This window comes from Python bivittatus, unplaced genomic scaffold, assembly GCF_059951505.1.
Source record: "Python bivittatus isolate LINGU-HERP-01145 unplaced genomic scaffold, Pbiv_v1 ctg000270_np1212, whole genome shotgun sequence".
In the NCBI taxonomy this organism is placed as follows: Eukaryota; Metazoa; Chordata; class Lepidosauria; order Squamata; family Pythonidae; genus Python; species Python bivittatus.
This window is the reverse complement of record NW_028277050.1, coordinates 2,677,253-2,690,305: the sequence shown is the minus strand read 5'-3', so window position 1 is coordinate 2,690,305 and position 13,053 is coordinate 2,677,253. Positions and strand designations below refer to the sequence as shown.

Sequence of the window (13,053 nt, the reverse complement as noted above, 5' to 3'; positions counted from 1 at the left end):
GCTTTGGCAGGAAGGTGGTGAACTTAATGGATGGGGGATGCAGGACTTCCACTTGCAAGGCAGTATTCCAAGACAACCCATTTCTGGTGATTCAACAGGCCCAGCAGTCAGCAGGGCAAGACCTCGATTGTGACTCTACACAGCCTGTTTCAATGGCTTCAGTATTCGGGGTCCTGAGAACCTCATGTTTAAATTACTTTAAACAAGTAATTTTTAGTATTTATGGCTGCAAGAGCATGGTTCTTCCGAAGGAAGAGCAGCATAGAAAAAAATTCAATGTATATGGGCAATGAGCATGGTGAAATACAAGGTGGGGGTTATGGATCTTCAGTCTCTGCCATTAGTAGTTTCAGCTGGAGAATAGGAGAACAAGCACACGTGTGCACATGTATGGATATGTATACAAATGATACAGGTATAGAAGCAAAGTTTTGCAGAGTGGTATTTTTTTTTAAAAGAAGAGAGAGAATTCTCTGTGCCAGCATGAGGAGATGGGAGCCCAACAGACTGTTCACTCTTGCGTTGATTATCTGAAAGAAAATCTAAGATCTTCACAGAAACCCAGGTGCTTTATTATTCCAAAAGCAGGGCCTGGGGGTTCATGGGGGTTGGTAGGCCATAACTTTACCAAGCAGTAATATTTCAACGTTTTATGCTATGGCTTCCTGGAATCACATTGTTTTAGAACATTGTGGCACAATTTTTATTCAGTCACATGTATCAATTCACTACATATTTCATACTGTTTTTATACTACCATCTTCCAAAAGACAGTATGCGTTATTCGCTCTTCCAAAATTAGCTGAACACAGTCCTACAGCAACATGCTGTGTCTTATTGATCGTCCAGCCATTGGCTGGCTTCCCAGTTCTTATGCTTCAAATGGAGGCAGGGAAACAGTTTGGTCTAGTGGTTAAAGCTCCAGGCTAGAAAGCAGGAGACTGTGAGTTCTAGTCCTGCCTTAGGCATGAAAGCTGGCTGGGTGACTTTGGGCCAGTCCCTCTCTCTCAGCCAACTCACCTCACAGGGTTGATGCGGGGAAAATAGGAGGAGGAAGGACTATTAGCTGTGTTCGCTGCCGAGTTATTTATGAAAATAATAACGTTGAGATAAAAAACATCTTTTTAAAGAAACAGGACCTATACTGTTCTTGGGGACTTGTCGCAGTTTTTGGTTGTAATCCTGCATTCTCTGAGAGCAGAACTGTTCCTCTCATAAAACCTCCCTCATCCACCTGACTGTTGCCACATTGCATGGAGCATGCTATCGCTAAGCTGTATCAAAATTATCAAACAATTTATCTATATAACAAAAACACCCTATTGTAATGAGATTTTGGCAGCAATCTCACTGCCTTTGCAGCATATGGAAACAAAGAATCCAAATGAATACAACTTATTTCCCACTCACCATCCAGCCTTTTAACCATTTTACTAATTTCGCCAAGGATGGTTTCCAGTTCATTCAGCAACAAAGGGCTGCCATTGTTTTATAATTGTTTTCATCTTTCACTCCCATTACAATGAGATAACAACAGTTGTTTCCATTGTATCAATGCGGATTCGCTTATGGGCAGAATTCATGTGTTAATGCAGTGGGTTTAAAGAGAACCTGTAAAGATCATACAGCGCAGGAAAAGCACTGAATTCTTTTTTCAAGTGCTCTTCTGCAGCAGCGTATCTCATAGGGCCTTTCCGATTTGACATTAAAAAGCAAACCAGTGGTGGCTGATGAGGACAGAGACATCTGCATACAAGAGTGAACATTTGCGCAAGTTAGCCAGCAACAGATAGAATTTTATCCCTCTAAAGAGCTAAACTGGTTAAATGAAGAGCTTGAGTTTGTTTTCAAACGCACTATTTGATGAGTCTGCATAGAGAGCTGAATCTGTCTGTGGTTAGCAGGCAGCCACGTGTAAACAGTTTCCAGATGGCAATTCAGAAGATGCTAGCATCCTGCCCTTTACCTCCTACTCTCCTGGGAACCCACCAATCAGCTCTTTGGCAGGCTGCAAGGAGGTGCTGTCAGGCTGGGGCAGTGCTCTCTTGGCTGACTCTGGCTGTGTAGCTACAGGGCACAACCATGATAATACTGAAGCTGTGTAGAAGGACGCCTCCCACCCCGTGCAGCCTGCCTGCCAGGGGTATTATCATACAGTAAAAACATGCCCTCCACAGAGTGGGCAAGGGAAGGCTGGTTGTGCATGTTTCTATGCACTCATGAACGCCTACACACAGATACTGGGAACTGCCTGCCCGCCTTGGAGGAGAATTAGTTTTGGAGGCGGGCTGCAAAGAATAGAGTACTAATGAGGAAGCATAGGTCGGATACATTTATGGCTACTCCCACATCATCTGGGATTTTCTCGAGAATATGATTTAACAATGCTAAATGGAAGGGGATCACAATGGAAAACTGGCCCTGGAGTTTTTAGGGCTATCTGTGAAGTTAGTAAACATGAAACAAAATAAGAGGAAGTTGGAGTTGCTATGCAGCTGTTTGGGAACCCTGGCTCTGGCTGCAGTCCTTTGCTCACACTGTGACGTAAGGCAAAAAAGCTTGAAGAAGTCTGTTTCAGAACCAGTTTGGCTACACATGAAAAACTCTAAGATCATAAAGCAGAGTCTGTTCTGTCTGCCAAGCTTCCACAACATAATAATGTTGTCCTGTTTTCCATAGGTTAAGCTGCTCTTCAAACAAACTTGCAAACATACTAACAGAAAGACGCATGAATGCCATTCACATCTTATGGAATAGAAGGAATAACCTCTCTATTCTGAGGAAGAACACAAATTATAAACTCAGCATTCCCTTTCCAAATATCCAGAGATGTGTGGCTGACTTTTCCCACTTTTTCCCACAGTGTATTTTAGAGAATAAAGTGCCATTTCCTATCTTCATGGGCTCTGTAACAGAGGAGTAAAAAGTATTTGGTACTTAAGGATCCAAGAGTAGCAAATGCCATTGAGAGACTCTCTTCAGCCATGGATCAGCAATCAAAGCTTGTGTTAGGAAGGCAGAATATTCTGAGCAACAGCACACTGGAATCATGTACCATTTTTGTCACTCAAGCCCAGGTTGTCTAAGGCAGCTTTCATACTGGAAAGGGGAAGGAAAAGATGAGAGAAGCAATTAAGGAATCTTCAACTCCCATGGGAAAACTCCAAACTGTCAAGTCTCCCCATCTGACCCCTGGGACCACAACCCAGATTGAACTTCCCTCTCCCCCTAAGCTAAGAGCCATCACTTCACCATGCTTCCTCAGCCTAAAGCTCCTTCAGGGCTTTGCTATACTCTTGTCTTTCCAATCAGGAAAGCTGTTGCTCCTTCAAGGTGCTGGAGACTGGGAGCAACAAAGTCTCAGTAACAGTTGTCGTAACGTGCTTGGAATGTCTTGAAAGAGGAGTTTTCACTTGAGTTGGCTTCATGGCATCTTCACTCAGACTGGCAAGACAGTTTTTAAAAACCTTACTTCTCAGTGCTTTGCTGTCTCCCGATCTGTCTTGAGGGCAGGACAAAGCTAGATCAGCTACAATTGTCTTCTCTACTCAAATGATACTGGGAATGATTAAACACAGCCACTAGGGCTTCTTCTTCCAGAAGTCCCACCCCACATAATCATCTGTCTGGTGGGAAATCTGGCCCTTGGAGGAGATTCAGCTTTCCACCCTAACCCTACTTAGAGGTCTTCCTTGTATTGCATGTAGTTTGGCTCTTTGCAGTCTCCAAGCCTGGCTCTATACAATTAATACATGTGAGGGAAAGATTTGACAACCAATCCTCTTTTGGACCCTCAAAACAGAGGACTGCAACATGCAGTTGGGTGCATACTGAAGTAATGAAAAATGCCAGCTACTTTTTCTTGGGTTCAGTGCAACCCCACCAATCTTTTAATTTCCCAATACACAGGAGTTGCAAGTTCTCTGGCTTTTTCTGCTCCCGACCATAGAACCTCCTCCAGGTAAGATCTGTCTTCTTTTAGTCTCTTGAACTCATTCCTAACTGGTGCAAGTTTTTCGATGACTGCTTCAGCCACCACTGCCTTGTAATGGGCCGTATCCAGGCCAGTACTCTGCTGTACCACTTCCTCTTTGCTGAGTCCTGTTGCAGCAGAGTGAATGGCCACAAGATTGGAGACTCCAGGGCGGCGTTCGGGATCATACGTCACTTCAGAGGTAAAGTCTGTGACAGCCTTGCGAAATTTCAGCTTTATCTCCTCAGGACTATCAGTGATGCCCACCGTGGCTAATTTATGGGGGTCTGATTTTGACATCTTGGATGTGGGATCTCTGAGGGACTTCACCCTTTTTGTTGTGGCTACAATCAAGAGAAAATAGGACATTATCATCTGTACCCGCTAGGAAGAGAGCCATGTTAGTATAAGACAGCCAAAAATCAGAAAGAGTCTGGTAGCACCTTTTCAGACTCACCGATTTTTATTTTAAGGTATAAGCTTTTGTGAGCTGCAACTCACTTCATGAGGTGCAGATTGGCTTGACGGACGTGAGATGCACGTATCAAGCTACTCTCTAGATCTGATTCTATTGAGAGGCAGCCTTTTATACAGCTTTGATGGGTCTTACAAATATTTTCCCAGTTGGAATGATGACATATATAATGTTTGTTTCAGACTGCCAAAAAGATTCAACGCTGGGGCTATGCCCTTGCTTTTTTTTTTTTTTTTTTTTGATACTTGCCCAATCCTGCTCCCCACCCAAAACACATTGATTTGCAGCTCGTTGTGATATTTGTTACTCTTCTTACTCACTTAAAAGGGCTTTGGGCACTGGAAAGAACTCCCCATATTTCTTATTGAAGTGGCGGGCTGTATCTTGAGTCAGCTCCAAGTGGAGGATTTGATCTTCTCCAACAGGAACATGTGTTGACCTTTCAAATGAAGAAGAAAGCTGTGCTATCCCATCTGCTTATTTCAAACTCCTTCAGAAAACTGAAGAACGAGTGCTAATGAGAGCTATTAGGTTTGCTGGTAGTTTACAGAAGCTGGAGCAGGATGAAATTTTATTTTCCTTTCCTTCCAGACTTTCAGCAGTAGTCTCCGTAAGATCTGCTGCAGAGAACCTCCCACTTCTTAGAGTGGACATGGCCTTGTAATGGGGAAGGCAGGGGATCTGCTCCACTGATGATACCATTCTACTGGGGGGAGTTGGATGCTCCCAATAATTCAATGACACCTTTTCTATGACACATTATATTACAGGGATTCCATTTGCGAGTAAAGAAACTGGTCATTCTTACTTGTAGAGAAGAATATCTGCTGCTTGAAGGACAGGATAGGTGAAGAGACCAACTGTTCCTCCGCTGGCCTGGCTGGTATTCTTAAGCTAGTGGTAGAAAAATAACACAAACTTGGCTAATCTCTTCATTATTTGATCTCGAATAAAATAGTTACAATTAGGCTAGATAGTTTTTCCATAAAATGAGATGGTATTTATTTATTTGTAGAATAAGAAATCATATTTGAGATTTATAAGAATATTGTACAAAGTCAGAAAGTCACTCAAGCAAGTTGCTTAAATGTTGTTTAAAGTAAAGGAACAGCCTACAAAAAGTACAATAATCAATTCCTATAATATGCATGTTTGTGTGAGTGTCTATCTTGGATGAATTTTAATAATTTAATGTAACATAAGGTCTGTAGATTTAATACTTGATGACCCACTTTGAGGGAAGCAGATAGGCTGAGCACCATTAAAAAAGGAATAAATTAAACTGGGTTTAGAGCTGTGGATTACTGTACAGGCACAGATATATGCCTGTCAAATTAAAAAGCTACATATTAGCACTATACCAAAAACTAGAATGGAGATGGAGTTTTACCCCTTGGGAACCCCTCCCACAAAGGGGAGGGGGACAAATCTGGCACCCAGAGGATTCTAATGTTCAATAATTTCAACTGCATCCTCTAGCATCAAGGATTCCCATTTTCTCCCTACGCATATGCACAGGCAGAAGAATGGGCTACCAAGGTGATGGAGAATTTCCCAGCCAGCTTACCTCTGTCTTCTCAATGAAACCTTACCTTCCACTGGGGAAAATGTTCCAGACGCGGGATGCCTATCAAACACCCTAAGATCCAGCCAAGCTGAGCATGTTCAGGCACCTGAAACAAATGATACATGAAAATAAGTACACTGTGTTTTCATATAAACTCAAGACCAGCTGGAAGCTACCCTTCCAAATAAAGGCAAGTACTGTATGAAGCTGAATTATGGGCTTATTTCAGGTCCCAAAAATATACTCTGGGCTCCACTTGCTTGTCTGTGGTAATTATAATTTGCCTTGTTTAGACATCACATCAAAAATAGTAAAGAGACACATAGGAGAAAATGAACATGTAGGAGAGGGGAGCTAGTATGTGTCCTAAGGTCTTAGCATGTTCCTATCTATGGCATCTGAATCTAGCCAGTGCTGTCCAGCTAGTCTGTTTAGTTCTCTAAGTGTCATGTTTAAGTTTTACCACCTACAGAATCCTAGGCCATCAACTCCAACTCAGTGCAGAAATCCAGCATAAAACATCCTAGACAGCTGTCTAGCCTTCACCAGAACACATCCAATAAACAGGAGCCCACCACTCTGGGTAACTGGTTCCACTGTCAAACTGTTCTTACTTTTAGGAACTTTCTAATATTCAATTGGAATTTGTCTTCTTATAACTTAAATCCATTATTCCATGACCTGCACTCTGGAGCAAGTCAAAACAATACCTGTGATATGCTTTGAGATTTTTAATGAGTGCTATTATATCGCCCTTCACCCATTATTTTCAAAGGCTAAACATACCCAGTTCCTTCAATCTCTCTTCATAAGATTTAGTTTCCTGATCATCCTTGTAATCTTTCAGAGAACCTATTTTAAATTTCTCTGAAGCCTTCTTAAAGAGTATTGTCCAGAACTGGACATGGTACTCAAGGTGGAGTCTATCCAAAGCCACTAAAGTGGGTTAATTATACCCCATGATTTGGAAATTGTATTTCTTGGATGCAGCCAGAACTGCTCTTGCCATCACCCCTCCCCCGTTTTCTTGGAGCCATAGCACACCGCAGGCTCATATTCAGTACGCAATCAACTACTATTCTAAGATCATTTTCACAAGTACCATTGCTAAGCCAAATGTCCCCCATCCTACACCTTTTGCTTCTTAAATTAAAAACTTTTTATTCTGTTACTTTCAGCCCATTCTCTATCAACCTTGTTTTAAATTTTATTTCTGATCTAGGGTATTAGCTATCCTACCCAGTTTTGGGTCATATGCAAACCTGACAAGCATTCCCTCTCTCTCTTCATTCAAATCATTAATGAAAATGAACAGGACAGGACCAAGGATGGATCTCTGTGGCACCCCACTTGATACTTCTCTTCTAACTGATCAGGAACCACTGATAAGCTCTTGAAAATCTGCATATGCTTTTCAAGCCCGCTGTACATCCACTTAATTGCCATACCATTCAGGTCACACTTGACTAGTTTGCTAATCATCATGCCAAATGCTCTGCTGATTTAATTCACTATCCTCTGTTTCCTCTTAAAAATTTGGTAATTCCTTGGGGAACTTCATATTGATCCCTGAAATACTAAAGAATGAGGAACTATCTTTCTCACCAGAATAGAAACAGCAATTTTATGGACAAGATGTAGCTACACGGGGGGTAAAACATAGAACTATATTAGTTTGGATCACATATATTGTAGGAATAAGTTAGGGATACCTGCTTTGGCAATAAAAAGATAAAAATCCCGTTGAATCGAGTTCACCTCTTGGTCACTTTACGGACCTATCCAAGTAGAGGTTTTTGATAGCAATAAGAAAGGGCTTTGCTACTGCTTTCTTCCAGGATGTTTTTGACTTTCCAGTCTAACCTTCAGGAAAGGGATTAAATCCTGGCTCTGCCAGAAGGCCTGGGGGCCGGAGGGGGGCCCGCACTTGTGGAGATGGCTGGTGGGGTGATGGGTTTGTCCCCCCACCAGCATCTTGCAGGTTTTTAGGGCTAAAAATTATAGGAGGTTTTAGGGCATTTTTAATATATGTTTTTAATTATTATAGATTTTATCCATGGTTGGAGGGACTTGTGTTTTTTCCTTTTTTATTATTGTGAGCCACCCAGAGTCACCCGTTGGGGGAGATGGGGGGCATACAAGTTTGATAATAAATAAATAAATAAACCTACAATCCTGTGACTTCCTGATAGTTTGGAAATGGTACTTGTGAAAAAGGTTTTAGATCAGTTAATTACAAAATGAATATCAGTCTACAGTATTAACATGGGTGCAAAAAGTTATATGCTATTTTAGTCGCATCAACAGAAGTAATCATTCTACTTTAAGAAAGACTTAGACAAACTAGAACAGGTTCAGAGAGAGGTAGTGAGGAGGAGCAGATGACTAGAAATTAAGATTGGGTTTTGGCATTATATACTTGATTCAGTCATTTAATTTTGTTCTTAACAGCTTTTCTAATATTAGGTGGTTAAGCACCAGGCTAGAAAGCAGGAAAACGTGAGTTCTAGTCCCGCCTTAGGCATCAAAGCCTGCAGTATAGCTGAAAATATGTAGAACCTCAGTATTATAAATTCCACTATAGTTTACCCAGGTTAATTTCCCAAAGATGTGATCATCCAATATGCTGCATCTCCTACTGATCTCCAGAGCTCTGACTAAGCATCAATTCAATAATTTGGTCTGATTCATAAAGTGTATTTCTATTTAATATACTCTTTCTCATATTCATTTCATTCTGCTATTCACAAATATTTCAATTTTATTTGGTTAAAAAATGGGGCTAGTTGGTTTTCTGAAATAACAACAACTACTACCAACAGCAACATCCAACAACAGTTGGCATAAAATTAATTTTGAGACTGTTTCTTGATTATCGTCTTCCAGGACAGATAACCCAAGCCCATTTCCTTTGCTGGTTAACATTACCTGATCAGTGTCTTCACTTTATCTTTAGATTCTGACTTTAAATTCTCATATATTTTGATGAGTTCTGTTTTGTTATAGATATTTGTGTGGGTTACTGTTAATCTAATCTACTTTGGATAGTTTTCTAATAAATTATATTTTTCAAATAAACGGATTGTTGTACTAATGTTGAATGATTTAACATATGTATCCCACTGGCAGCATTTCCAGATTTTTCCTTTTTAACTCAGCCAATGAAATTCAGAGCCAAATAGCAGTTCCAGATCTCTCGGATCCAAACTACCAAAAACCTATGGGTATAGAAACTATGAAATAGTTAAATCAAAGCTCTTATTATTGTTGCTACATTGTCTGAGCTTATTAAGATGATTGCTTATTAATGGTCAGGAAGATGGTTAGCATTAGCTAATGGCAGCAAATTAAAACAAATTCTACAGCTCTAGTCTTTCCTGACAGCTTGGAATTTTTGGAAGGTGACACTCTTCAGCTAGAGGAGGAACAGAGAACCAGATTTGTCTCAATCTGAATCTGGAATCAAAAGCAAGAGTTCAGACAGTAGCTCCGTGGGAACTGTGTGCTGAATCTGTCATTCTGCATTCAAGAGCATATTTGCTCCTTTTCTGTACTATATCTAGTAGCACACAACTATTACAAAGACCCTCTAAGTCTGAAAAGGAAAAAAAATCTGACACATTAGTTCTAAGAAAGAGAACTATTCCATTTATTGTAAAGACCGCTGAATGAGCAAAGAATATTAATGTCCAATAAACAAGATGCAATCTGACTTATCCATATACTCTACTTTGAGTCAGGTTGGGTTAGAATGTTTTCATTGAATAGGGTGTGTTTTGTCCCCCATCAGTTCTTTCCTCTCTTCTCTTCTGAGACAGTGTTACTTTGAAATCGGATCTGGCAAAGGGTTCTCTTCTGATGTATTTAAGTTCCCTTTTCATGTTTGCCATTTCATCTCTTGGGAAATTTTTAGTTATTTTAACTGTTGCAACTGGTTTTTGTTTTGCTGAAGCTGTTGTAACGCCACATTAGGGACTAAACAATTCCTAGAAATTAAGCAGGGGGCGGGGGGAGGGAATAAAAAAACCTTCCTTTTGCATTTCAAGAGTTTTGGTTATTTCTTTACCCTTCACTTTCTTTCATACAGCCTCATCCTCATGTATATAGGTATATACAGACTAGCGCTTGACCACACTCAGACAACACCACTTGCTTCGCTTCGCTTTCTACTCCTATCTTGGTCTTTTGGCTGCATGCTGGCTTAACCACTTCTGAGCAGTTAGAACATCTGCACACATTTCACAGTATGCCAGCTGTTGATCCTATGGAATAATTGCTTGGAAGATCTTAATTCAGAATAATCAAGTCAGAGCTCTCCCAGCCATTAGAAGATGATGTTGTTTGTCTCCCAAACCTGTTCCAAACCTGTAGTCTATATTTATTTCAAGAATTCTTCCCTTCCTTTCCCTCCCCTCCCCTCCTCTCCCTCCCCTTCCCTTCTCTTTTCTTTAACTTGGTGGTAAATTAGTAAAACTAAGTTTTGGGCAATCTATGCATTTTGTATTTTAATCGTGCATTTCATTCGTCTGTCAGGCCACAAAAATGCCCAAAGCTTAATAGCTAACCCCTGATTCCTAGCTAATTGTAAAATTTCTTTTTTACTGTTTTATTATATTTTTATTTTATTACAGATGCTGCCTTTGGCAAGTTCCATCCTTAAGGGCAGCCTAAAATAATTTTAAATTAAAATACATAAACACAATGGTACTGCAATCCTCCTATAACAAAAAGTTAATTTCTAAAGTAGATTTTTACACAGAACTCAGAAAAAAATAGAATATTTTGTTATTATTATTAAATAAACATTTGAACCCATTGAAATGGGATCTCCTTTTGAATAAATATGTCCCAAATCAAAAAGTCTCCCATAAAAACACAGGGTCTGGAAAACTTTTTCCTGCAAGCCTCTGCCTTGACCTGCCAAATGGCATAACTGGGGGCATTTTAATTGTGGCACTGGAAGGAAAGCGCTGGGAACCTTGTCCTTCTGGAGGCAGTCAATGATCACAAGATATATGGTCAGGAGGTTCTGTGGTCACTTGGGTCTGCCTCCTACTGGTAAGGGCAAACTAAAGCCAGGACAATAAACTCAGCCCAATGCAGATACTTTACAAATTATTTCACTGGCACAAAACATTCCTGTTCATGGACGTCATTCTGTGCATATATACTTGGGGTACAACCCTACTATTAAATCAATGTTCATGAGGAGGATTATATGCTTTGGGGGAAGGAAAGAAGTGGAAAGTAAGCAAATGAAAACATTATTATTATGTTACTCAATCCTTCAATGCAAGATTGCAACTAAGAAGCATGCTCTCAGTCTTCAACAAAATTTGTTATAAGCCAGACACAGAGGGAAGACAGCATCCTGCACTTAGCTTGTGTTCATACATTGCACTAAATCATGTAGTTTATTTGGTTCTGACTTATCCTATTATGTAACTAATGGCTTATGGTTCCATGGGTTATGTAAACTGAGTCCACCTGCAGCCTATTCAATAAATCTTGGTTACAGCAATCATGAGTTAGCACAATATGGGTATCAGTTTTGAGTCTCCTACCCTCAATTTGTCTGTTCTCCCGTGTTTGCGGTTCTCATTCCTGCCACTGCCTGAATGCTGCAGAGCCTCCTCTTTACCACTATTACGCCTGAGTTCATAAATAATGCAAAATTATTTTGAAGTCTCCTTCCTGCTATTCCTGCTGCTATTGTCCAGCACCAGTGCTGTTTCCCTCCGGATCCTAGGGATCCTGATGCTATGCTAAGGCTACAACCAGCATACTCTTTCTATTCCTTCTTCTGACCACTGCAGTTCAACACCAGAATAGAACTCCTTTCTCCTCCTTATAGCAACTCTTCCTCCACACTGCAGATGCAAATACTCAAACCATAAAAACTCAGCCTCACAATACAATACGTTTTTTCTTGTATTCTCCCCTCCCCCATTTAAATCTCTGATGCAGGCCAGGGCTATAAAGGGGGCAAGAAGAACACTCTGATGCATAGTTAGGTGCCTTTTAGTTCTAAAGATTCTGACCAAAAAGATTTATTCTTTGTTAGTGAGCCCAGAAGCAATTCTGTTAGAAGGCTGATAATCTTCCTGTCCATTTTTCATAGGAAATACCCTCAAGGATTATTCAAAACTAGCTTTGACTTTTGATGTAGATATGTAGGCAACAGCATAAGGACATATATACAGTTTGATCAAGAACAAACCATGCAGAAACCTCAAGAGAAAGAGACAAACCTGGGACTGTTGGAAAAGGAAGCACTTTTGGGGGTTTATGCCGCAGGCCAGGAGAACAGCGGTGATGTCTAGGATATTTTCACGTAGAACAGCTGGCTCTCTTGGTATAGTGAGGGAGTGGAGGTCCACAATGCTGTATAATACAGAATTACATTCTTCCTGTAGCTTCACCCAACTTGTGATGACACCAAAATAATTCCCCAGATGAGGAATCCCAGTTGGTTGAATTCCCGAGAAAATTCTTTTCAGATTTTTGTTCTGTAACAAAACCACAACCATAGGTTTAAATATCTGTGCAGTAAATTATCGCTGATAACTGAGGCACAGTTTATGCAGGTTTGCTCTTCTTCCCACAAAGCTGAGATGAATCCAACAAGCAGCACAACTAAGAAATGGGTTACCCATTAAACACCACTTCACACTAAAAGGTAGTACAGTGTGTTGTTTGTGCTCCTCTCACAAACAGCTTAAAGCTAAGCTTTTGCAGCAAAGTAAATAAATAAAATTCATACAGTAATTAATCCAAATACCTCCACTAGTCACTGCTTCCATCTGAAAGAAAGGTGATATAAGAGGAAAGAGTTTTTTTCCTATTCAGCTTCTTTCCTTTACATTGAGGTTACCTGATTCTAGAGGCAATAACTTGTCTTTTGTTTATATTATAGAAGACAATTACACTGCTCTATAAAGTAACAATGGACACATCCCTTTCAAGAACAAGTGAAAGAAGCACTCCTAGCCCCTGCTATGTACCAGTACTCTGCATTTTTCTTTACTCATGGATTGG

At 40.4% G+C, this 13,053-nt stretch overlaps 1 protein-coding gene across 2 annotated transcripts in view; it reads right to left on the bottom strand.

Moving 5' to 3' along the window:
- Positions 1 to 1,471: 1,471 nt before the first annotated feature.
- Positions 1,472 to 13,053, bottom strand: part of WARS2 (tryptophanyl tRNA synthetase 2, mitochondrial) — a 28,485-nt gene continuing 16,903 nt past the window's right edge. For both annotated transcript variants that reach the window (XM_007430912.3, XM_025168369.2), the window contains exons 2-6: positions 12,267 to 12,524; positions 6,041 to 6,121; positions 5,257 to 5,342; positions 4,769 to 4,887; positions 1,472 to 4,317 (exon numbers count right to left, since the gene is read on the bottom strand). In XM_007430912.3, the coding sequence (XP_007430974.1) occupies positions 3,869 to 4,317; positions 4,769 to 4,887; positions 5,257 to 5,342; positions 6,041 to 6,121; positions 12,267 to 12,524 (993 nt within the window). In that variant the 3' untranslated portion in view covers positions 1,472 to 3,868. The remainder of the gene's footprint in view (positions 4,318 to 4,768; positions 4,888 to 5,256; positions 5,343 to 6,040; positions 6,122 to 12,266; positions 12,525 to 13,053) is intronic.